The following is a 23695-nucleotide window of genomic DNA, read 5'->3' as shown; positions in this document are numbered from 1 at the left end:
CACAAATCCAATAACCAAGGAAGCCACAACTACTTCTGTACTGATGATTAATTTTCCCACTTTTAACAGAATTGAAGGAACCAAGGGAGAAGCTGCCCTTAAAATTGACTCCACTGTCAGCCAAGACTCTGCCTGGTACACTGCAACTGCCATTAATAAGGCTGGCCGAGACACTACAAGATGCAAAGTAAATGTTGAAGTTGAGTTTGCAGAGCCTGAGCCAGAGAGAAAATTAATCATCCCACGAGGGACATATAGAGCAAAGGAGATTGCAGCCCCAGAACTGGAGCCCCTCCATTTGCGATATGGTCAAGAGCAATGGGAAGAGGGTGACCTCTATGACAAAGAGAAACAACAGAAACCATTTTTCAAGAAAAAACTCACTTCCTTAAGACTCAAGCGCTTTGGGCCTGCCCACTTTGAATGCAGGCTAACACCAATTGGTGACCCAACGATGGTGGTGGAATGGCTCCATGATGGAAAGCCACTGGAAGCTGCCAACAGGCTCCGTATGATCAATGAATTTGGGTATTGCAGCCTTGATTATGGAGTTGCATATTCCAGAGACAGTGGTATCATTACTTGCAGAGCTACTAACAAATACGGAACAGATCACACATCTGCTACCCTTATTGTCAAAGATGAGAAGAGTCTCGTGGAAGAATCTCAATTGCCTGAGGGGAGGAAAGGCTTACAGAGAATTGAGGAATTAGAGCGGATGGCTCATGAAGGTGCCCTTACAAGTGTGACAACCGATCAAAAAGAGAAGCAAAAGCCAGACATCGTCTTGTTCCCAGAGCCAGCAAGAGTACTTGAAGGGGAGACCGCCAGATTCCGTTGCCGAGTGACAGGCTACCCTCAGCCCAAAGTCAACTGGTACCTCAATGGGCAGCTCATCCGCAAAAGCAAACGATTCAGAGTTCGCTATGATGGCATTCATTATCTGGACATCATGGACTGCAAATCATATGATACAGGTGAAGTCAAGGTCACTGCAGAAAACCCTGAAGGTGTGATAGAGCATAAAGTGAAGCTTGAGATCCAACAGAGGGAAGATTTTAGGTCTGTCCTTAGGCGAGCCCCTGAGCCAAAGCCTGAGTTTCACATACATGAACCTGGAAAACTTCAGTTCGAAGTACAAAAGGTAGACAGACCTGCTGACACCACTGAAACTAAGGAAATTGTGAGGTTGAAAAGGGCTGAAAGAATTACTCGTGAAAAAGTGCCTGAAGAGTCAGAAGAGCTGCGTAGTAAGTTCAAGCGCAGGACTGAGGAAGGCTATTATGAAGCCATTACTGCTGTGGAGCTCAAGTCTCGTAAGAAGGATGAATCCTATGAAGAACTTCTAAGGAAGACAAAAGATGAACTTCTCCACTGGACCAAAGAGTTAACTGAAGAGGAGAAGAAAGCTCTTGCAGAAGAAGGCAAAATCACTATTCCAACTTTTAAACCTGATAAAATTGAACTAAGTCCTAGTATGGAGGCTCCTAAAATCTTTGAAAGAATCCAGAGCCAAACAGTGGGCCACGGATCTGATGTACACTTCCGGGTCAGAGTGGTGGGGAAACCAGATCCTGAATGTGAGTGGTACAAAAACGGTGTAAAGATTGAGCGCTCTGACCGAATCTACTGGTACTGGCCTGAAGACAATGTCTGTGAGCTGGTCATAAGAGATGTGACGGCTGAGGACTCTGCCAGCATCATGGTAAAAGCCATCAATATAGCTGGGGAAACCTCAAGTCACGCATTCTTACTCGTCCAGGGTAATTTGAATTTCTTTCACTTGATGGATCTGTTTCTATTTAGCCATGAATATCCAGTAGTGTATTTCTTTTTATTTTCTTTTCCCATTATCCAAATTGTGAATTTAATGTGCTTTTTTTTTCCTTTTTCTTATAGCCAAGCAATTGATCACTTTCACACAGGAATTACAAGATGTTGTTGCTAAGGAAAAAGACACCATGGCAACATTTGAATGTGAAACCTCAGAGCCATTTGTCAAAGTGAAATGGTATAAGGATGGCCTGGAGGTTCACACGGGAAATAAATATAGGATGCTCTCTGACAGGAAAGTTCACTTCCTCTCCGTCCTGACAGTCGACACATCTGATGCTGAAGACTATAGCTGTGTACTTGCCGAAGATGAAAACGTAAAAACAACGGCTAAACTTATTGTCGAAGGTAGTAAATAATGATTTCATTCCTAAGTTTTAAAGGCACCCTTAGTATGTGATAAAATTAGCTATGCAATTTTCACTTCATAAAATGAGTTACTTGGGAATTAAATATAAGCTCCATAGCAAGATTCATGAATTTATACTGGTAATTAAGAATATTGACAATTTGGGTTTTTTATTTTTATTTTTTTTGGCTGCACTGTGCGGCATGTGGGATCTTAGTTCCCCGACCAGGGATCGAACCCGCACCTTTGGCAGTGAAAACGCTGAGTCCTAACCACTGGACCACCAGGGAATTCCTGACAATTTGGATTTTGAAAAGCAAGGTCATTCTGATATCTTGCTTTTAAATTTTTTATTGAAATATAATTCTGTGCTTTAAAAATACTTTTTAGGGCCTCCCTGGTGGCGCAGTGGTTGAGAGTCCGCCTGCCGATGCAGGGGATACGGGTTCGTGCCCCGGTCTGGGAGGATCCCATATGCCGCGGAGCGGCTGGGCCCGTGAGCCATGGCCGCTGGGCCTGCGCGTCCGGAGCCTGTGCTCCGCAGCGGGAGAGGCCACAACAGTGAGAGGCCCGCATACCGCAAAAAGAAAAAAAAAAAAAATACTTTTTAAATTAAAGTAACTCCTTTTAATTGACAATTTATTTCTCAGTCCAGCAGTTAAATATTAAGAATATTCCTGATAGTATGGGGGGTGGGGGGCGGGATAAGAGATTTACAAGGAATTTTCTCTATCCTAAGTCTAGATGCATAACTTTCCAGGGAAATTAACTTCTCCTTCTCTTATGCCTCAGGTGCAGTCATTGAGTTTGTGAAAGAACTTCAGGACATAGAAGTTCCAGAATCATTTTCAGGAGAGTTAGAGTGCATTATAACCCCGGAAAATATAGAAGGCAAATGGTATCATAATGATGTGGAGCTTAAATCCAATGGCAAGTACACAATTACATCTCGCCGTGGACGTCAGAACCTCACAGTCAAGGACGTGACCAAAGAGGACCAGGGAGAATACAGCTTTGTTGTCGACGGGAAAAAGACAACCTGTAAACTAAAGATGAAACGTAAGCCTTCCCCTTCCTGTCAGCCTGCAGTGAGCATCTCTATGGCTTATTGATAATAAATAATCATAACATTCTTTTTTCTCCCCATATTTCACAGCCCGCCCCGTTGCTATCCTACAAGGACTCAGTGATCAAAAAGTCTGCGAGGGTGACATTGTTCAGCTTGAAGTTAAAGTCTCCTTAGAGAATGTGGAAGGTGTCTGGGTGAAGGATGGCGAAGAAGTGCAGCCAGGCGACAGGGTTCACATTGTGATAGACAAGCAGTCACACATGCTGCTTATTGAAGACATGACTAAGGAGGATGCTGGACATTACTCCTTCACCCTTCCTGCCCTTGGACTGTCAACCAGTGGGCGCGTCTCTGTCTACAGTGAGTGCGACTTACATAGTCTTGTTGTATGCTGTCAAGTGAGCACACGTTTCCAACAACATTTGTATTCACAATTCTTTTGTGTGTGTGTGGTTTTGCAGGTGTTGATGTGATAGCACCTCTAAAAGACATTAACGTGCTTGAGGGCACCAAGGCTGTGCTCGAATGTAAGGTCTCGGTCCCTGATGTGACTTCTGTTAAGTGGTACTTAAATGATGAACAAATCAAGCCTGATGATCGCGTGCATGCCATTGTCAAAGGCACTAAGCAGCGACTTGTGATTAACCGGACCTATGCTTCAGATGAAGGTCCTTACAAGCTGATGGTTGGCAGAGTTGAAACCAGCTGTGATCTTTCTGTAGAAAGTAAGAATTGTCCCACGTCACTTAGTATTATTTTAAGCATTCTATTTTCCCAGTATAATAGTAACCAAGTGATTATTTTATTTTTCCCTCCAGAAATTAAAATTATCAGAGGTCTTCAGGACCTTACCTGTACAGAGACCCAAAATGTGGTCTTGGAAGTTGAACTGTCCCACTCAGGAATTGATGTCTTGTGGAATTTTAAGGACAAGGAAATCAAACCCAGTTCTAAATATAAAATTGAAGCTCATGGAAAAATATATAAGTTGACGGTTCTAAATATGATGAAAGACGATGAAGGGAAATATACATTTTATGCTGGAGAAAATATGACATCTGGAAAACTTACTGTGGCAGGTTAGTACATTAATCATTTAACCTAAGTTCTTATGTAGGGCAGTTGTTTTAACTTAAGAAATCATTGCTCATTTCCTCCCAAATTCCCACCAGTTTCCCACTTCCTTGCCTCTGCTTATGCTGTTCTCAAAACCAATAATACCCTTGACACTATTCCCATCAGCCTAAGTTCCAAATGTTCTTCCAGGAAGTCGTAGCTCAAAAGCCATCTCCTTTGTGAAGCCTTCCTTGATCTTCCCATTTGTAGAAGATCTTAATACTCCAACCTCAGGATCACTTTATGTGTGTTTCTTTCATGACCCTGACTCATATACTTGTTTTATTCCCCGTTTCTTCTTCCCACACCTGAGTAGATGCTCCCCAAATGTGGAATTGCTTCTTTCTCATCTTTGTGTAGTCCAATACGTTGCACATGATAGATTGATGAGTTAACGTTTGGACTGAGTTTTATTTAAACTCTCCTACTGTAAAGATGTATTTCTTTTTTTTATTGCTCTTGTTTCATTCACTTTTGTTTTCTTTGTTCCCTTCATACTTTATAATTAACCCAATGAATATTTTAAAAATATACCTCAATGTATGTGTCTGTGTGTCTCTTGTGAAATGAAGTAGACCATTCTCAGCAGAAGCCACCAGCTTAAAAATGAAGAATCAAAAGTCTAAACCAACTGTAAAGAAAAAACTAGGCATCATCATTCATTTGTTTGGTACATAACAATTTAGGTTTTGAGGAGATTAAATTGTGCAGTCCGTGGTATATAAGCAAGTCAAGTGGGAATAGTGTCTTCTTTGGTATGAAAATTTCATGGTTTATACTTTATTACATTATAAGATTTCCTCAAAGATTTGACCATGAAAAAAACTTCTGAAACAGAATTTTAGATTCTGCGCTTTGATATGTTTAATATAAATTACATGTTTTTAAATGTGTGGAAACAAGAAAAAACTATGAGCCTCTATGTGATTTCACCCAACATTTTTAAAGTACCTGCCATTGGCCAGACGCTGCTAGGAACTCAGGATACAAAAATGAATATGGCATGATATTTTTTTTGAGGAATTCACAATATAGAGAGGGACAGATACATTATCAACTAACTTGATGAAGGAGTAATTATTTCTGCCAGCGGATGATGGCATTGGAGGCAATGGGGGAAAACTTTGTAGAAGAGTAGACATTTGTCAAAACAGTGATTTTTTAGTATATAGGAATCCCTAATCTTCTAGAAACATTGATGACTATACATTTTGTTCAGCAAAATTTTTTCCAGTCAGATATTAGATGTATTTTCAGGAAATCATCCTTAGAAGACTAAGCAGAATGCTTTGAGGAAGGAACTGAGTTACGGGCCGTCCATGAGGTGTGCTTCACATTAAGGTTCTCATAGTTCTGTATAACCTAACAGTTGCTTTTCCTTTGCAAAACCTTTCTGATTCCAGTAGTTTCCCTGGTTATCAGTGATGCATACTTAGAATGAGGGGTTTCTGTGATACCTTCTTAAAGTACGTAAAAATAATCTTATTAGACATTTCATGATGTTCAGAATCATGTTTTAAAATTTGATGTTTTATATTTAATTGTGCAAAGATTTTTCTATTGTATAAATATTTTTAAAAGACTCACACTTGTACTTCTCTTGTTCCAAAGGGGGTGCCATCTCCAAGCCACTCACAGATCAGACTGTAGCTGAATCCCAGGAAGCTGTGTTTGAATGTGAAGTTGCCAACCCAGATTCCGAAGGAGAATGGCTGAAGGATGGCAAACACCTACCACTGAGTAAAAACATCAGAAGTAAATCTGATGGCCACAAAAGGAGGCTTATCATTGCTGCCACCAAACTAGATGACATTGGAGAATACACCTACAAGGTGGCCACTTCCAAAACATCTGCCAAACTTAAAGTTGAAGGTCAGTGATAGAATAACAGATTTATCCACTAAAAAATCGTATTATATTTTTGACAGTTATTCTAAAAGTCAAATGGTATAATCATTTTGGATGCCATAAATCCACATTTCATAAAATCATTATAAACTCTCGAAACTTCTTTCTGAGCCATGTACCACAAGGTGCAAAATTGCTTATGAGTTAATGTGAAGAAGCCACGTCTTAGGTTCCAGCTCTGTGGAGCAGCAAATTAGATGCTCTCAGTCCATATTCTTCTTTCACTCTTCTCCAATCCATTGATTAAGTTATTAATATACAGCTATGCAAACTACATCTCATTCAAGTATAGAAAAGACATTATACAAGGTATATTTCAAACTGGACCCCAGGTTTTCCTGAATAATCTCGAAGTGTCTTTTAAAAACTCTAGAGATGCTGCATAACTGCAAATTCTTTGATAACCATTCTTTTGCAATATGACCCGGTAACAATCTTATCTGGGACTTCTCTTACCTGAATGGTATCATCTTTATTTTCTAAACAAATCATAAATTTGTCTTCAGCTGTGAAAATTAAGAAGACTCTGAAGAACCTCACGGTGACAGAGACGCAAGATGCTGTTTTCACTTTGGAGCTCACACACCCTAATGTAAAAGGTGTCCAGTGGATCAGAAACGGGGTTGTGCTGGAATCCAATGACAAGTACACTGTCTCAGTCAAAGGGACAATTTACTCTCTGAGAATTAAAAACTGTGCCGTTGTGGATGAATCTGTTTATGGCTTCAAGCTTGGAAGGCTGGGAGCCAGTGCCAGACTGCACGTTGAGAGTAAGTTGACTTAGAAACACTTTACACGTAGCCAACTCGTGGTTACCATGAAGTTAACCATATCACTAAATGGCTTCAACTTTCCTCATTAGCCGTCAAAATCATTAAGAAGCCAAAGGATGTGACTGCCTTGGAAAATGCCACCGTTGCCTTTGAAGTTAGCGTTTCCCACGACACAGTGCCAGTGAAATGGTTCCACAAGAATGTGGAGATTAAGCCGAGTGACAAACACAGGCTGGTTTCAGAAAGGAAGGTCCACAAACTGATGCTGCAGCATATTTCCCCCTTGGACGCTGGGGAATATACAGCTGTGGTGGGGCAATTGGAATGCAAAGCGAAACTATTCGTGGAGAGTAAGTATGAGGCAGCCCCTGTGGCATTTCTAGGTGATCTCCATGTATTCATTCGTTTGCTCCATCTTTTTTTTACAATAAAATATATTAACCGAAGTGTTCTCTGATTTTCCCAAGCATTACATATTACAAAAACCATGAAAAACATTGAGGTACCTGAGACCAAAACTGCCTCCTTTGAGTGTGAGGTCTCCCACTTCAACGTGCCTTCCATGTGGCTAAAGAATGGGGTGGAGATTGAAATGAGTGAAAAGTTCAAGATCGTGGTGCAGGGAAAACTCCACCAGCTGATCATCATGAACACCAGCACAGAGGACTCAGCAGAATACACATTTGTCTGTGGCAATGACCAAGTCAGCGCCACCCTGAAAGTGACCCGTAAGTAAAATATATATACAAATATATATATATATATATATATATACATATACACACACACACAGAATATCCAGTAGACTCATTGTTATTCCATAGCCTATACTTTTTCTTCCTGACCAGTTACCTTGATTGAAACATCTACTGTGTCCACACTGAGTTAGGCATCTGGATAAAATTTTTGATTAGGGTAGCATTGAAAGGCTACCTATAAAGATGCTCCATTGTCTATCTCTTACTTTTTCTGTTCCCCTGTCACTTGACATTGTCCTGTAGAGGGGTACCTGGAAGGTATCATGGCTCATCTCTCTGAACTGTGATACCTAAACAGACCTACTAAGAACATTCCAAGTTTTCATTCTGTGCCTGTTATAACCCACGTCGTATTGACACAAAATCTCCTTGGGTGTATTTCCTTCCCCCTTTGCAGCAATCATGATTACATCCATGCTGAAGGACATCAATGCTGAAGAAAAAGACACTATTACCTTTGAGGTAACAGTGAACTATGAAGGCATCTCTTACAAATGGTTAAAGAATGGTGTGGAAATCAAATCAACTGACAGGTGCCAGATGAGAACCAAAAAGCTTACCCACTCACTGAACATCAGGAATGTTCACTTTGGGGATGCTGCTGAGTACACCTTTGTGGCTGGAAAAGCTACCTCGACAGCCACTCTTTATGTGGAAGGTATGGTTTCATAAATGTCATATCCATAAAAATAAATGGCAAACACACTATATAAAATGTTAGAGCATCAGCTAATGAATGGATAAATAAAATGAGGTATATCCACGCAATGAAATATTATTCAGCAATAAAAAGGAGGTACTGATACATACTACAACATGGATGAACCTTAAAAAACTTTATACCAAGTGAAAGAAGCCAGTCACAAAGAACCACATATTGTATGATTCCAGTTATAGGAAAAGTTCGGAGTGCACAAATCTGTAGAGACATAGATTGGTGCCTAAGTCTGAGGGGAGAACAAAGGGAGGGGTCTGGAGGGTGATGGCTAAGGGGTACATGGTTTTTTGGGGGTAATGAGAATGCTTTGAAATTAATTACAGTGATGGTTGCACAGCTCTGAATATACAGAAAGACACTGAATTGTATACTTTCACTGGGTGAATTGTATAGTATGTGAATTATATCTTAGCAAAGCTGTTGGAAAGATTAATTTTTTTACATGCTGTTCTCCAGCTCGTCATATAGAATTTAGGAAACACATTAAAGACATTAAGGTTCTCGAGAAGAGGCGAGCCATGTTTGAATGTGAAGTTTCTGAACCTGACATCACTGTGCAGTGGATGAAAGATGGCCAAGAGCTACAGCTGGTGGACAGGTCCGTTGGTTTGTTTGCCACATCCCAGTGATTCCCAGTTTCCTTTGAGTCATCATACATTAAACCTCAATTTCCCTTTCTTCCACAGAATAAAGATACAGAAGGAGAAATACGTCCACCGCCTTCTGATCCCATCCACCCGGATGTCTGATGCTGGGAAGTACACAGTGGTGGCTGGAGGCAACATGTCGACTGCCAACCTCTTTGTAGAGGGCAGAGACGTTCGCATCCGAAGCATTAAAAGGGAGGTTCAGGTAATTGTCCACATGCTGAATTTTTGGAGTAGTCATCAGTAGCTCCTAATCTATCGTTTTGTCACTTAATTTTTTTAACATATTTATTGGAGTATAATTGCTTTACAATGGTGTGTTAGTTTCTGCTGCATAACACAGTGAATCAGCTATACATATACATATGTCCCCATATCCCCTCCCTTTTGCGTCTCCCTCCCACCCTCCCTATCCCACCCCTCTAGGTGGACACAAAGCACTGAGATGATCTCCCTGTGCTATGCGGCTGCTTCCCACTAGCTATCTATTTCACATTTGGTAGTGTAGGTATGTCCATGCCACTCTCTCACTTCGTCCCAGCTTACCCTTCCCCATCCCCGTGTCCTCATAGAGAATGTCACTTAATTTTTTGACTTTTAAATTTTCTAACCACAGTCTTCTAAAAAAATGAAATCAGCTTATCCCTACCAGCTTACACTCTTGTGCTGACATCAACTTAGTCACAGTTTCCTCTCGCTTAGGGAATAAGTGTATCCTTCGCAGCTGTCTAAATACTTTAATGAAAGCAGCTGTAGACACTTCACTGTCAAATGGCCACTTACCCAAGCAACATCAGCCCTAAAGGAACTAAAATTTAAATTGTGGTGTTCGCACAGCAACTGGAATTAAGGGAATTCAGAACAAGGTGGCATTTTCTCAGAAGCCTTCTACCTTGGAGAGGCAGCTGTGTGGGGACTTGACTGGGAAAATTCCCTCCGAGGTCCAAGAGGAAGACCAGTTTGAGCAAAGCTGGATTCCTAGCAGGGATGCTGAGCAAACACCTTTGCTCTTGACTGCACATGTACAGCTTGTCCTCATGGGTGCCAGTCTTCCCACGTGATGTAACGGGGAGATAACATGTGAAGAGAAGTATCACTTGAGCTCATGTTTATCATATTGCTCGTCCAAGGAGAGCCAGGCATTACATTAGGCCAGAGTGAAAAAGCCTTCGATGCATACTCAGATAACCCACATATGTCCTGCATCCTTTATTGACCAATTCTGAACCTTGATTTTGCCACTTTTAAAAATGAGGATAATAGTTCCTACCTAGCCTACAAGGTTCACATCATATGCAATCACATTGAATAGTAACTTAAAAGAACTTTGTCAATGATAAACAGCCTTCAGATGTAAAGTGTCATTATCTCTTTTTTATTTTTATTTTATTTTATTATTTACTTTTGGCTGTGTCGGGTCTTTATTGCTGCGCGCAAGCTTTCTCTGGTTGCAGTGAGTGGGGGCTACTCTTTGTTGCAGTGCACAGGCTTCTCATTGCAGTGGCTTCTCTTGTTGAGGAACACAGGCTCTAGGCACTCGAGCTTCAGCCGCTGTGGTGTGCAGGCTGTAGTTGTGGCACATGGGCTTAGTTGCTGCACGCCATGTGGGATCTTCCCGGACCAGGGATTGAGGGATTGAACCTGTGTCCCCTGCACTGGCAGGCGGATTCTTAACCACTGCGCCACCAGGGAAGTACCGCAAAGTGTCATTATTTCTGTTATGATTAACTAAGGAGCAAACATTTAAGGATGAAATCATTGCCTTCATGCAGATGTAAGCAAAAGAAGTATGGGCACCTTTTGTCCAAGGATATGCAGGAAAACTTAGAATGTGCTATAACCAGTCAACTTTCTATATCATAAAATATAGGTTTGACATGCTCTTCAAATGAGCTGTTTTGGAAACAGGTTAAAACCGAAAGGACACCAGGGCTTCAATTTTCTTTTCCTGTTGCTCCATTAAAAGGTTATTGAGAAACAACGTGCTGTCGTTGAGTTTGAGGTCAATGAAGATGATGTAGATGCCCACTGGTATAAAGACGGCATTGAAATCAATTTCCAAGTTCAAGAACGACACCAGTATGTGGTGGAGAGAAGAATCCACCGGATGTTTATCTCTGAGACCAGGCATAGCGATGCTGGTGAATACACCTTTGTGGCAGGAAGGAACAGGAGTTCTGTTACCCTCTACGTCAATGGTAGGTAGAGATATTAACATATTTTGTGCATCCATCTGTAATAATCCTCCCTTTCAACTTACTGAAGTTCTGGTAGTTTCCAGGCAATTTCTCAAGAACCCATGGTACTCATATGTTTGAAGTCATTACATTTATTTTCATATTATACCTGTGGAAATGGGATGGTAGCTGTTAAAAGGACAAAGATGTCATTTCCAGAAGGCACCTAATGGCTAGATCCTTATTTAGTTTGGTCAACATTATTGAACATCCACTGTATGTCAATTATAACAGACCCCAAATGGGTTTCTAGGTACGGTTTTCAGCTGTTCTAGTTCTCTGCCCTTGGCCCTAACTGCTTGAATACTAGTAGCACTACCAAGTGATGGGGCATTTCCAGCCTCTGGTGGGGCATTTCCAGCCTCTGTTAGGGCATGCCTGGGAGAACCTAGGAAGCCACAGGTGAGCTCCATGCCCTAGGACCAGAGTCTGACTTTAGTGGGGGATTCCATATGCTACCAAGTCCTCAGAGGAGCACCACTTTCCTCATTAGAAACCTTAGAGCTGAATCTGCGGCTGGTCTAGATCCATTCCTGTCCTGACCTTGGGTCCTACCTGTCTGAACACATACCCCTGAGACAGATCAAGGAACAGTAAGAGTAATCTCAAGTTTCATAAAAATGAACCATATTGCCAACATCCCCTTGGTCCCTAGAAGACCAAATGGTCATGGTATCCAGTTATTATTATTTCTATATTAGTGGTAGAGAAACTGAGGCACAGAGAACTAAAGGTCTACCCATATGGCTGTGTCAGAAATCAGCCTCACAGAAGTCATTTCTCCCCATTTCTTGGTTCCATGAACGACCCAGTTTCCCTCAGTCATCACAACACCAAGAATATGTTTTAATTAGCATAACAGGAAAGCTGAATTTTTAAAAAAATTACCTAATTGCCTTTAGATCTAAAATGACATTCATTCATTCATACATACTGATTGCACTTCACTGGCCCCTGTATATTAAAAAAATGACTATTACATATACACAAATACCTGAAAACTGAACCTGAATGGGATGAGCCACCTCACCACATGATTTGCCCAAACGACTGTTAAAAATAGGTAACATATGGAAGTGTTCTAGCATTCTTTAGAGGACTGTCCATTGTCACCCTGATCCAGATCCCAGCCAGGAAAGGGGTGACCGTGTTATGCTGAAAAACTCAGCACTCCCAGCATCACCCCCACACACACACCAAATATCAAAAGTATCTCCCTCTACTTAGGGACAAAATTTCAATTTTTTTTCCTTCTTAGCACAAAGAATGTTCTAATATTCTGAGGCAAGTAAAGATATCACCATTCCGAAGTTTTGTTTCGGGGTGCATAACCACCTGGCAACAAATTAACGTAGATTTTCCTATGCTTTCCTGTGTTTTCATGGGCTATTTGTTTCTTTCCTTCCCAGCCCCAGAACCGCCCCAAATTCTGCAGGAGCTCCAGCCTGTTACCGTGCAATCTGGCAAGCCCGCCCGCTTCTGTGCTGTGATATCTGGCAGACCACAGCCCAAAATTTCCTGGTACAAGGAAGAGCAGCTGCTTTCCACTGGTTTCAAGTGCAAATTCCTTCACGATGGGCAAGAGTACACACTTCTGCTCATCGAAGCCTTCCCAGAGGACGCGGCCGTCTATACCTGTGAAGCCAAGAATGACTATGGAACTGTCACTACCTCAGCATCGCTCTCTGTGGAAGGTAGAAATGCCTTGCTACTTCTCAGCTTAAAGTAAAACCTAGGAAACCCGCTTTTGCATCCTCCCAGGGCATTTAAAAATACAGCTTGGAGCTCCTAAAAGTAGATTGCTACCTAACTTAGAAACTTTGAAAGGGCTCCACTGCCAGATAAATTAAGAGAACTCGGCATGCTTCATTCTGTGAGGTCTGTAGGCTGACTTACTCCTGACAAGTCTTGTGGTCCCTTCCTTTAGTTCCAGAAGTTGTGTCTCCTGATCAGGAAATGCCAGTTTATCCTCCTGCCATCGTCTCCCCACTTCAGGACACCGTCACTTCTGAGGGACGGCCAGCCCACTTTCAATGTAGAGTTTCTGGAACAGGTAGGTTTATAAGCAAAGGTAGAGTTGCTAATATTTAAAAAGAATGATGTGAGGAAAAGGTTTTCTTACCTCTCATGCATAATTTGAAGTTTCATGGGCATCTTGCAGAAAACTTACTTAGATTATTGAATTGAGAATTAGATCAGTGTTTTCCACTACTGGACTGTACACCTAAAAATGGTTAAGGTGATAAATTTTATGTTATGTGTTTTTTTTAACTACAATTTTTAAAAAAAGGAATGAATTCAGTGTTTTTCAATGTTTTAAACTTGAAAAATGTCATGTTTTCTTTATGATTGTAGTTACACTTTTGTTATCTCTTGAAAAAATACGACAAAACCTACAATTATTATTAGATTAATTATAATGGCATCTACATATGTTTTAAGAGTCCATTTATATGTAAGACGTTCAGTCTATGGACAGTGCTTGTGTGAAAAGCCATATCCCTTTGGAAGGTGGTATCCTGTAGTGGACAAAAGTGGGGGCGTTATGATCAGAGAGGTTGGATTTGAGTCTTGGCTCCACTCTGTGACCTTCGGCAAAGACCTGATTTCTCTGGTTCTCTTTCCCTCATGAATAAAGTGAGGATAATATTGCATTCAGTCTTAGAATGTATATTTCATGAGGGCAGGGATTCTGTCTTAGTACCGAGAACATGGTGCCTGAAAAGCAGTAGCTACTAGAAGGAAAGCTCTGTGAAAGCAAGGGTGGATCCTTGTCCTAGAATAGCTCCATACATAGTAGGTACTCAGTAAGTAATTGTTGATCGGACAAAAGAATGCTTGTTAAATGGCTGATATCAATCGCTTCAGATCATTGTCATGATTATGTCAGCTAACCCACATCAGCACGTATCGCAGCGCCCCTCATACAGTAATCCCTCCTTCTGTTAGGATTTTTAATTGGTGCATGTTTCCCAGAAACACCAGCCCCTCCCCTCACCCCAGGAGTCTGACCTTAGTAGAATGAGACAAAATGTTTAGAGCCATTTCTAGCCAATGATGATTGTAGACCTACCTCACATAGGGACAGGGTAAATCAACCTTATCCCAAACGAGAATCACTCCCTCATTTGCTTGACTGTTGTATACCACCATAAAGGGAAATTCTCCAGGCTCGGGCATCTCACAGCACTCCTAATAAACATTTGTTTTGCTTATTGTGCTTCTCCCATTAGGTTATGGCCAAGTCTCTGCCTTGCCAAGAGCCGTTTTCTTAAGCAAGTTAGCATTTCAGTTGGGCTTCTATCACCTAGTGATTTCCTCCTCTGGGATGGAGATGCTGATCTAGAAACCAAATAGACCTGTTTGATTTTATGAGCATAATTAAAGGATATGAGGTATATAAAGCACTTGCAGGCATGGCTAGCAAGTGACTGGTGCTCAATACATTAATTTTATTATGGCCATTGAGAGGAATTATAGAAACATAAAAGTCTGGTATTGGGTGACCAACATAGATAAATACTATAGACTTTGTGACTTCAGAGCATGGTATTTAAAAAATGCCAAATATTAAGAAATGAGGACTGATTCGGTAATATCCTACTAAAAAGAAAAATGCATTTTAATATCAAATTCACTAAAGCCATACTAAAGAATTTATCCATTCATTGAATTTTTAGAGGAAATTTTTCAAATAAATATATGTATATGGATTATCTAAAGTAGTAGTCTTAACTATATTTGCATAGTGCCCTTTAGTTTATAAGTCATTTTATAGTTTGCCTTTAAGGCATTGCAAGCATACATTTGAAGCTCTCTACAAGACTCCAATTGGGGTAGAAAAAGAAAAATATCTTTTCAATGTGACTGATGTCCTTAAATATTTGAATGGACTTTATAAATTCATGTGATCATTAACTCTCTATGTGTGGTAATATTAATACACATACAGAGGTTTTAGAACCCTTTCATAAATGTATTTTCTATATGACAAAAATTAAATTCACTGAATAAATGCCTTTTTAAAATAAAAGCTCACCATATCACGTTTCATGCCCCTCAGACTGAAAATATTCACACAACTTCCCTTAAGAAAGTAAGTGCAGCTCTGCTTTCTACAAATTGGAAAAAAATATGAGTCTGCAGAGGCCCCAGTCTCATGTTTTGGGGAACTCAGTACTTGATGAAGCATGGAGCATGGTCCTGAGCAATCTGGTGGTGCTTTTGTTAAGTGGAAATGTTATCTATTGAAGGTCTCTGGTGCCACCTACTGGTGGAAGAGAAGTTTGGAAAAGTAGAATTTTAAAACTTGTAGTAAAGCTAGCTTTTTGCTAGTGCTCACTCTACAGATAATGGTCAGTATCATTTGGTGGCTTACAGAGTGGCAGCTAGCTAAGTGAGATGGTAAGTTTAGCAATGAGGAATGCCCACTGTTCATTTAAGCTTTTTTTTTGTTTTATTCTACCAACATCTGTGTTCCTGCTATTGAGACATTACACTAGGTTCTAGGGATGCCAGGACCTGTCTCTTGCCTTCATGGAGCTCAGTGTGTAGGTGGGGAGACGTGCATGCACAGCTTGATCCCAAGGTTGTAAGTGCTGTAACAGCCCACCTACTCAGTGCTCTCTCTCTGGGAGAGAGCTGGAGAAAGATGCACGGACTGCACATTGAAGAATTAATAGGCTCATGAGCACAGTCGTGCTCCAGGCAGAGAACAACATTTATAAAGTCATAAAAGCTTGCCAGAACACTCCATGTGCTGGCAGCAAGTGGTTTAAGTATGGGTGGAAAGTGATGTAATGAGTGGACGAGAAGCTAGAAAAGAAGGCAAGGGCCGGATCCTAAAGTGTTGGTATTCTGTGCTTAGGACTTTAGATTTTATCTTGTTTACTTTGAGGAGCCACTGAGAGATTTTGAAACCCCTGGGTAACATGATCAGGGTTTCTTTTTAGAAACAACACTCTGATCATGAAAGGAGGAATGAACAGATGTGGGAGGTGAGACTGAAGGTAAGGGACCAGCAGAGAGGCTATCATATTATGATAGGCTTGGAAAGTGTTGACAACTGAGAGAGTCAGGAGAAAGATGGGGATAGATTGCGCAAGAGTCCAGGAGGTAGAATGAACGAGACTCAGGGACCAAATACAGTGGAGTGGTGGGGGTGAGGAACTGGGGCAGTGGGGTGGCCTCACAGAAGCCATGAGAGGCCAGTGACTGACGCAGAGAGTGGCAGCCCAGTCAGAAGTACCAAGTCCATTACCAAGACAGGTCTTGCCCTTTAGCTCATTTATTATTGGCAATTCATGCCTGTCCTCCTGCTTCACTCAATTCACCAGAGGAAGAAGTTGTCAGGCAGAATAAGCAGGGAACCTTGTGAGGGAGAGAGAGTGCCAAACTCTCCATCCTTCCCTTTCCATTGATGTTTAAACAAACAAACCAAGTATTTGTAGGATGACTTTTACATCCCATGTGATGATGGTATTACTTGTATATCCTATGGCCCTGTTTATTAGGTAAGTTATTGCTGATCCCTTGTGATGTTAGACATTCTCGCTTTAATGACTGACTTGGGCCTGTTGTTTATAAAGCCCTTTCCCCTGTGTATGTCATTGAATTCACAAAGCAATTTTATAGCCCATGAATAGCCCATGAATTATTATGCATCTTATTTTACAAATGAGAAGACTGGTCCAGAGATTAACTGACATGTCTAAGGTCACACAGCTGGTAAATTGTAGTCTCAGGATTGCATTTCCTACCTTACCTTGCTACCTAAGGAAGTAAAAAGATTTATTTCTTTAAAAGGGGAACTTGTAGTTTATAACAACTACCCTAGTAGGAAGCAGGGGAATATTCATAAACCAATATTTATGCAACAGTGCAAACAAATACTAGAGGATTGGACTATTAGAAGATCCCCATGGGTGGTTTTGAGATAAGGAAGTAATATAGTGACCACATTCCAAAAACAAGATGGCTTCTGATTTTTGGCTTTTGAAACAAGTAACTAAATTTGAATCCATGCTTGACTTACAGGGCTATTGCTTTAGTGGCAGTATAATATTTTTTGAAGTGCACATCATCTTAAACTGTAACAACATAGTAATATTTATCCTTGATCTGGGGTTTTTATTTTCTATCATTTTAAGATGGTTCAAATCCTTGTGTGGAAATAGCTAGTTTTATTTTTTTTTAATTTTATTTATTTTTTTATACAGCAGGTTCTTCTTAGTCATCAGTTTTATGCACATCAGTATATACATGTCAATCCCAATCGTCCAATTCAGCACACCACCATCCCCACCCCCTGCGGCTTTCCCCCCTTGGTGTCCATACGTTTGTTCTTTACATCTGTGTCTCAACTTCTGCCCTGCAAACCAGTTGATCTGTACCATTTTTCTAGGTTCCACATACATGCGTTAATATACAATATTTGTTTTTCTCTTTCTGACTTACTTCACTCTGTATGACAGTCTCTAGATCCATCCATGTCTCAACAAATGACCCAATTTCATTCCTTTTTATGGCTGAGTAATATTCCATTGTATATATGTACCACAACTTCTTTATCCATTCATCTATTGATGTGCATTTAGGTTGCTTCCATGACCTGGCTATTGTAAATAGTGCTGCAGTGAATGTGTCTTTTTGAATTATGGTTTTCTTGGGTATATGCCCAGTAGTGGGGTTGCTGGATCATATGGTAATTCTATTTTTAGTTTTTTAAGGAACCTCCATACTGTTCTCCATAGTGGTTGTATCAATTTACATTCCCACCAACAGTACAAGAGGGTTCCCTTTTCTCCGCACCGTCTCCAGCATTTGTTGTTTGTAGATTTTCTGATGATGGCCATTCTGACAGGTGTGAGGTGATACCTCATTGTAGTTTTGATTTGCATTTCTCTAATAATTAGTGATGTTGAGCAGCTTTTCATGTGCTTCTTGGCCATCTGTATGTCTTCTTTGGAGAAATGTCTATTTAGGTCTTCTGCCCATTTTCTGATTGGGTTGTTTGTTTCTTTAATATTGAGCTGCATGAGCTGTTTATATATCTTGGAGTTTAATCCTTTGTCCGTTAATTCACTTGCAAATATTTTCTCCCATTCTGAGGGTTCTCTTTTCATCTTGTTTATGGTTTCCTTTGCTGTGCAAAAGCTTTTAAGTTTCATCAGGTCCCATTTGTTTATTTTTGTTTTTATTTCTATTACTCTAGGAGGTGGATCAAAAAAGATCTTGTTGTGATTTATGTCAAAGAGTGTCCTTCCTATGTTTTCCTCTAAGAGTTTTATAGTGTCCAGTCTTACATTTAGGTTTTGAATCCATTTTGAGTTTATTTTTGTGTATGGTGTGAGGGAGTGTTCTAATTTCATTCTTTTACATGTAGCTGTCCAGTTTTCCCAGAACCACATATTGAAGAGACTGTCTTTTCTCCATTGCATATCCTTGCCTCCTTTGTCATAGATTAGTTGACCATAGGCGTGTGGGTTTATCTATGGGCTTTCTATCTTGCTCCATTGATCTATGTTTCTGTTTTTGTGCCAGTACCATATTGTCTTGATTACTGTAGCTTTGTAGTATAGTCTGAAGTCAGGGAGTCTGATTTCTCCAGCTCTGTTTTTTTCCCTCAAGGCTGCTTTGGCTATTCGGGGTCTTTTGTGTCTCCATACAAATTTTAAGATTTTTTGTTCTAGTTCCGTAAAAAATGCCATTGGTAATTTGATAGCTATTGCATTGAATCTGTAGATTGCTTTGGGTAGTAGAGTCATTTTCACAATATTGATTCTTCCAATCCAAGAACATGGTATATCTCTCCATCTGTCGGTATCATCTTTAATTTCTTTCATCAGTGTCTTATAGTTTTCTGCATACAGGTCTTTTGTCTCCCTAGGTAGGTTTATTCCTAGGTATTTTATTCTTTTTGTTCCAATGGTGAATGGGAGTGTTTCCTTAATTTCTCTTTCAGATTTTTCATCATTAGTGTATAGGAATGCAAGAGATTTCTGTGCATTAATTTTGTATCCTGCAACTTTACCAAATTCATTGATTAGCTCTAGTAGTTTTCTGGTGGCATTTTTAGGATTCTCTATGTATAGTATCATGTAATCTGCAAACAGTGACAGTTTTACTTCTTCTTTTCCAATTTGTATTCCTTTTATTTCTTTTTCTTCTCTGATTGCCGTGGCTAGGACTTCCAAAACTATGTCGAATAATAGTGGTGAGAGTGGACATCCTTGTCTTGTTCCTGATCTTAGAGGAAATGCTTTCAGTTTTTCACCATTGAGAATGATGTTTGCTGTGGGTTTGTCATATATGGCCTTTATTATGTTGAGGTAGGTTCCCTCTATGCCCACTTTCTGGAGAGTTTTTATCATAAATAGGTATTGAATTTTGTCAGGAGCTTTTTCTGCATCTATTGAAATGATCATATGGTGTTTCTCCTTCAATTTGTTATTATGGTGTATCACATTGATTGATTTACGTATATTGAAGAATCCTTGCATCCCTGGGATAAATCCCACTTGATCATGGTATATGCTTCTTTTAATGTGTCATTGGATTCTGTTTGCTAGAATTTTGTTGAGGATTTTTGCATCTATATTCGTCAGTGATATTGGTCTGTAATGTTCTTTTTTTGTAGTATCTTTGTCGGATTTTGGTATCAGGGTGATGGTGGCCTCATAGAATGAGTTTGGAAGTGTTCCTTCCTCTGCAAATTTTGGAAGAGTTTGAGAAGGATGGGTGTTAGCTCTTCTCTAAATGTTTGATAGAATTCACGTGTGAAGCCATCTGGTCCTGGACTTTTGTTTGTTGGAAGATTTTAATCACAGTTTCAATTTCATTACTTGTGATTGGTCTGTTCATATTTTCTATTTTTCCTAGTTCAGTCTTGGAAGGTTATACCTTTCTAAGAATTTGTCCATTTCTTCCAGGTTGTCCATTTTATTGGCATACAGATGCTTGTAGTAGTCTCTTAGGATGCTTTGTATTTCTGTGGTGTCTGTTGTAACGTCTCCTTTTTCATTTCTAATTTTATAGATTTGAGTCCTCTCTTCTTCTTGATGAGTCTGGCTAATGGTTTATCAATTTTGTTTATCTTCTCAAAGAACTGGCTTTTAGTTTTATTGATCTTTGCTATTGTTTTCTTTGTTTCTATTTCATTTATTTCTGCTCTGATCTTTATGATTTCTTTCCTTCTGCTAACTTTGGGTTTTGTTTGTTCTTCTTTCTCTAGTTCCTTTAGGTGTAAGTTTAGATTGTTTATTTGAGATTTTTCTTCTTTCTTGAGGTAGGCTTGTATAGCTATAAACTTCCCTCTTAGAACTGCTTTTGCTGCATCCCATAGGTTTTTGATCATCTTGTTTTCATTGTCATTTGTCTCTAGGTATTTTTTGATTTCCTCTTTGATTTCTTCAGTGATCTCTTGGTTATTTAGTAAAATATTGTTTAACCTCCATGTGTTTGTGTTTTTCACGTTTTATTCCCTCTAATTCATTTCTAATCTCATAGCGTTGTAGTCAGAAAAGATGCTTCATATGATTTCTATTTTCTTAAATTTACTGAGGCTTGATTTGTGACCCAAGATGTGATCTATCCTGGAGAATGTTCCATGCACACTTGAGAAGAAAGTGTAATCTGCTGTTTTTGGATGGAATATCCTATAAATATCAATTAAATCTATCTGGTCTATTGTGTCATTTAAAGCTTCTGTTTCCTTATTTATTTTCATTTTGGATGATCTGTCCATTGGTGTAAGTGAGGTGTTAAAGTCCCCCACTATTACTGTGTTACTGTCGATTTCCTCTTTTATAGCTGTTAGCAGTTGCCTTATGTATTGAGGTGCTCCTATGTTGGGTGCGTATATATTTATAATTGTTATATCTTCTTGGACTGATCCCTTGATCATTATGTAGTGTCCTTCCTTGTCTCTTGTAACATTCTTTATTTTAAAGTCTATTTTATCTGATATGAGTATTGCTACTCCAGCTTTCTTTTGATTTCCATTGGGTTTGTTTTTGATTGGGTTTGATTCTTTTGATTTCCATTGGGTTTGTTTTTGTAGGTCCTTTTCTTCTCGTGTGTTTCCCACTTAGAGAAGTTCCTTTAGCATTTGTTGTAGAGCTGGTTTGGTGGCGCTGAATTCTCTTAGCTTTTGCTTGTCTGTAAAGTTTTTGATTTCTCCATTGAATCTGAATGAGATCCTTGCTGGGTAAAGTAATCTTGGTTGTAGGTTCTTCCCTTTCATCACTTTAAATATTTCATGCCACTCCCTTCTGGCTTGTAGAGTTTGTGCTGAGAAATCAGCTGTTAACCTTATGGGAGTTCCCTTGTATGTTGTCGTTTTTCCCTTGCTGCTTTTAATAATTTTTCTTTGTCTTTATTTTTTGCCAATTTCATTACTATGTGTCTTGGCGTGTTTCTCCTTGGGTTTATCCTGTATGGGACTCACTGCCCTTCCTGGACTTGGGTGGCTATTTCCTTTCCCATGTTAGGGAAGTTTTTGACTATAATCTCTTCAAATATTTTCTCTGGTCTTTTCTCTCTTTCTTCTCCTTCTGGGACCCCTATAATACGAATGTTGTTCCATTTAATGTTGTACCAGTGGTCTCTTAGGCTGTCTTCACTTCTTTTCATTCTTTTTTTTCTTTGTTCTTTTCTGCAGCAATGAATTCCACTATTCTGTCTTCCAGGTCACTTATGCATTCTTCTGCCTCAGTTATTCTGCTCTTGATTCCTTCTAGTGTAGTTTTCATTTCAGTTATTGTATTGTTCATCTCTGTTTGTTTGTTCTTTAATTCTTCTAGGTCTTTGTTAAGCATTTCTTGCATCTTCTCGATCTTTGCCTCCATTCTTTTTCCGAGGTCCTGGATCATCTTTGCTATCATTATTCTGAATTCTTTTTCTGGAAGGTTGCCTATATCCACTTCATTTAGTTGTTTTTCTGGGGTTTTATCTTGTTTCTTCATCTGGTAAATAGCTCTCTGCCTTTTCATCTTGTCTATCTTTCTATGAATGTGGTTTTTGTTCCACAGGCTGCAGGATTGTAGTTCTTCTTGCTTCTGCTGTCTGCCCTCTAGTGGATAAGGCTATCTAAGAGGCTTGTGTAAGTTTTCTGATGGGAGGGACTGGTGGTGGGTAGAGCTGACTGTTGCTCTGGTGGGCAGAGCTCAGTAGAACTTTAATCCACTTGACTGCTGATGGGTGGGGCTGGGTTCCCTCCCTGTTGGTTGTTTGGCCTTAGGCAACCCAACACTGGAGGCTACCTGGGCTCTTTGGTGGGGCTAATGACAGACTCTGGGAGGGCTCACGCCAAGGAGTACTTCCCAGAACTTCTGCTGCCAGGATCCTTGTCCCCACGGTGACCCACAGCCACCCCCCGCCTCTGCAGGAGACCCTCCAATACTAGAAGGTAGGTCTGGTTCAGTCTCCCCTGGGGTCACTGCTCCTTCCCCTGGGTCCTGATGCACACACTACTTTGTGTGTGCCTCTAAGAGTGGAGTCTCTGTTTCCCCCAGTCCTGTCGAAGTCCTGCATTCAAATCCCATTAGGCTTCAAAGTCTCATTCTCTAGGAATTCCTCCTCCCATTGCTGGACCCCCAGGTTTGGAAGCCTGACGTGGGGCTCAGAACCTTCACTTCAGTGGGTGGACTTCTGTGGTATAAGTGTTCTCCAGTCTGTGAGTCATCCACCCAGCAGTTATGGGATTTGATTTTACTGTGATTGCGCCCCTCCTACCATCTCATTGTGGCTTCTCCTTTGTCTTTGGATGTGGGGTATCCTTTCTGGTGAGTTCCAGTGTCTTTCTGTCGATGATTGTCCAGCAGCTATTTGTAATTCTGTTGTTCTCACAAGAGGGAGCGAGAGCACCTTCTACTCCGCCATCTTTCTTCCTACTCGCTAGTTTTATTATTATTTATGATTACTCCTACTTTGAAAAAAGCCAAATATATCTAGGATGCCCAAATTCCATGACTCTTTCCATTTTAAAAACTTTCTGTTGTGCTGAGACCTTCCAATGCTTGTCTACTGGTAACAAAATAATAGAGATTTTTTTCTTCATCCTTTAAGGGTGTCGCTTTTAGACTTTGTGGAATGTTCATCTTCTCAGGTCTGTTTTTGATGGGTCTTTCTGCCTAACCAGAGTGCAGATTTTCCTCACTTCCTGTCTCAGTGGGTAACCACAATCTCAGATCAAACCCTTTATGATGACTGTTTCTCAGGACAGTCTTTTTCTCATTTGACTGAATATGTCAAAACCTCATCTTTGCTTCCATAGCATGACATGCAAA

General features: G+C 40.2%; 1 protein-coding gene across 5 annotated transcripts in view; it reads left to right on the top strand.

Moving 5' to 3' along the window:
• Window positions 1–23695, top strand: part of TTN (titin) — a 283231-nt gene that overhangs the window by 28183 nt on the left and 231353 nt on the right. For all 5 annotated transcript variants that reach the window (XM_060105903.1, XM_060105901.1, XM_060105902.1 and 2 more), the window contains 16 exons: window positions 70–1763; window positions 1900–2181; window positions 2975–3241; window positions 3339–3611; window positions 3713–3976; window positions 4070–4330; window positions 5979–6239; window positions 6782–7045; window positions 7138–7398; window positions 7516–7776; window positions 8204–8464; window positions 8981–9122; window positions 9211–9376; window positions 11138–11369; window positions 12818–13102; window positions 13336–13461. In XM_060105903.1, the coding sequence (XP_059961886.1) occupies window positions 70–1763; window positions 1900–2181; window positions 2975–3241; window positions 3339–3611; window positions 3713–3976; window positions 4070–4330; window positions 5979–6239; window positions 6782–7045; window positions 7138–7398; window positions 7516–7776; window positions 8204–8464; window positions 8981–9122; window positions 9211–9376; window positions 11138–11369; window positions 12818–13102; window positions 13336–13461 (5300 nt within the window). The remainder of the gene's footprint in view (window positions 1–69; window positions 1764–1899; window positions 2182–2974; window positions 3242–3338; window positions 3612–3712; window positions 3977–4069; window positions 4331–5978; window positions 6240–6781; window positions 7046–7137; window positions 7399–7515; window positions 7777–8203; window positions 8465–8980; window positions 9123–9210; window positions 9377–11137; window positions 11370–12817; window positions 13103–13335; window positions 13462–23695) is intronic.

The sequence above is a fragment of the Mesoplodon densirostris genome, chromosome 8, assembly GCF_025265405.1.
Source record: "Mesoplodon densirostris isolate mMesDen1 chromosome 8, mMesDen1 primary haplotype, whole genome shotgun sequence".
In the NCBI taxonomy this organism is placed as follows: Eukaryota; Metazoa; Chordata; class Mammalia; order Artiodactyla; family Ziphiidae; genus Mesoplodon; species Mesoplodon densirostris.
This window is presented reverse-complemented; position numbering and strand designations above follow the sequence as displayed.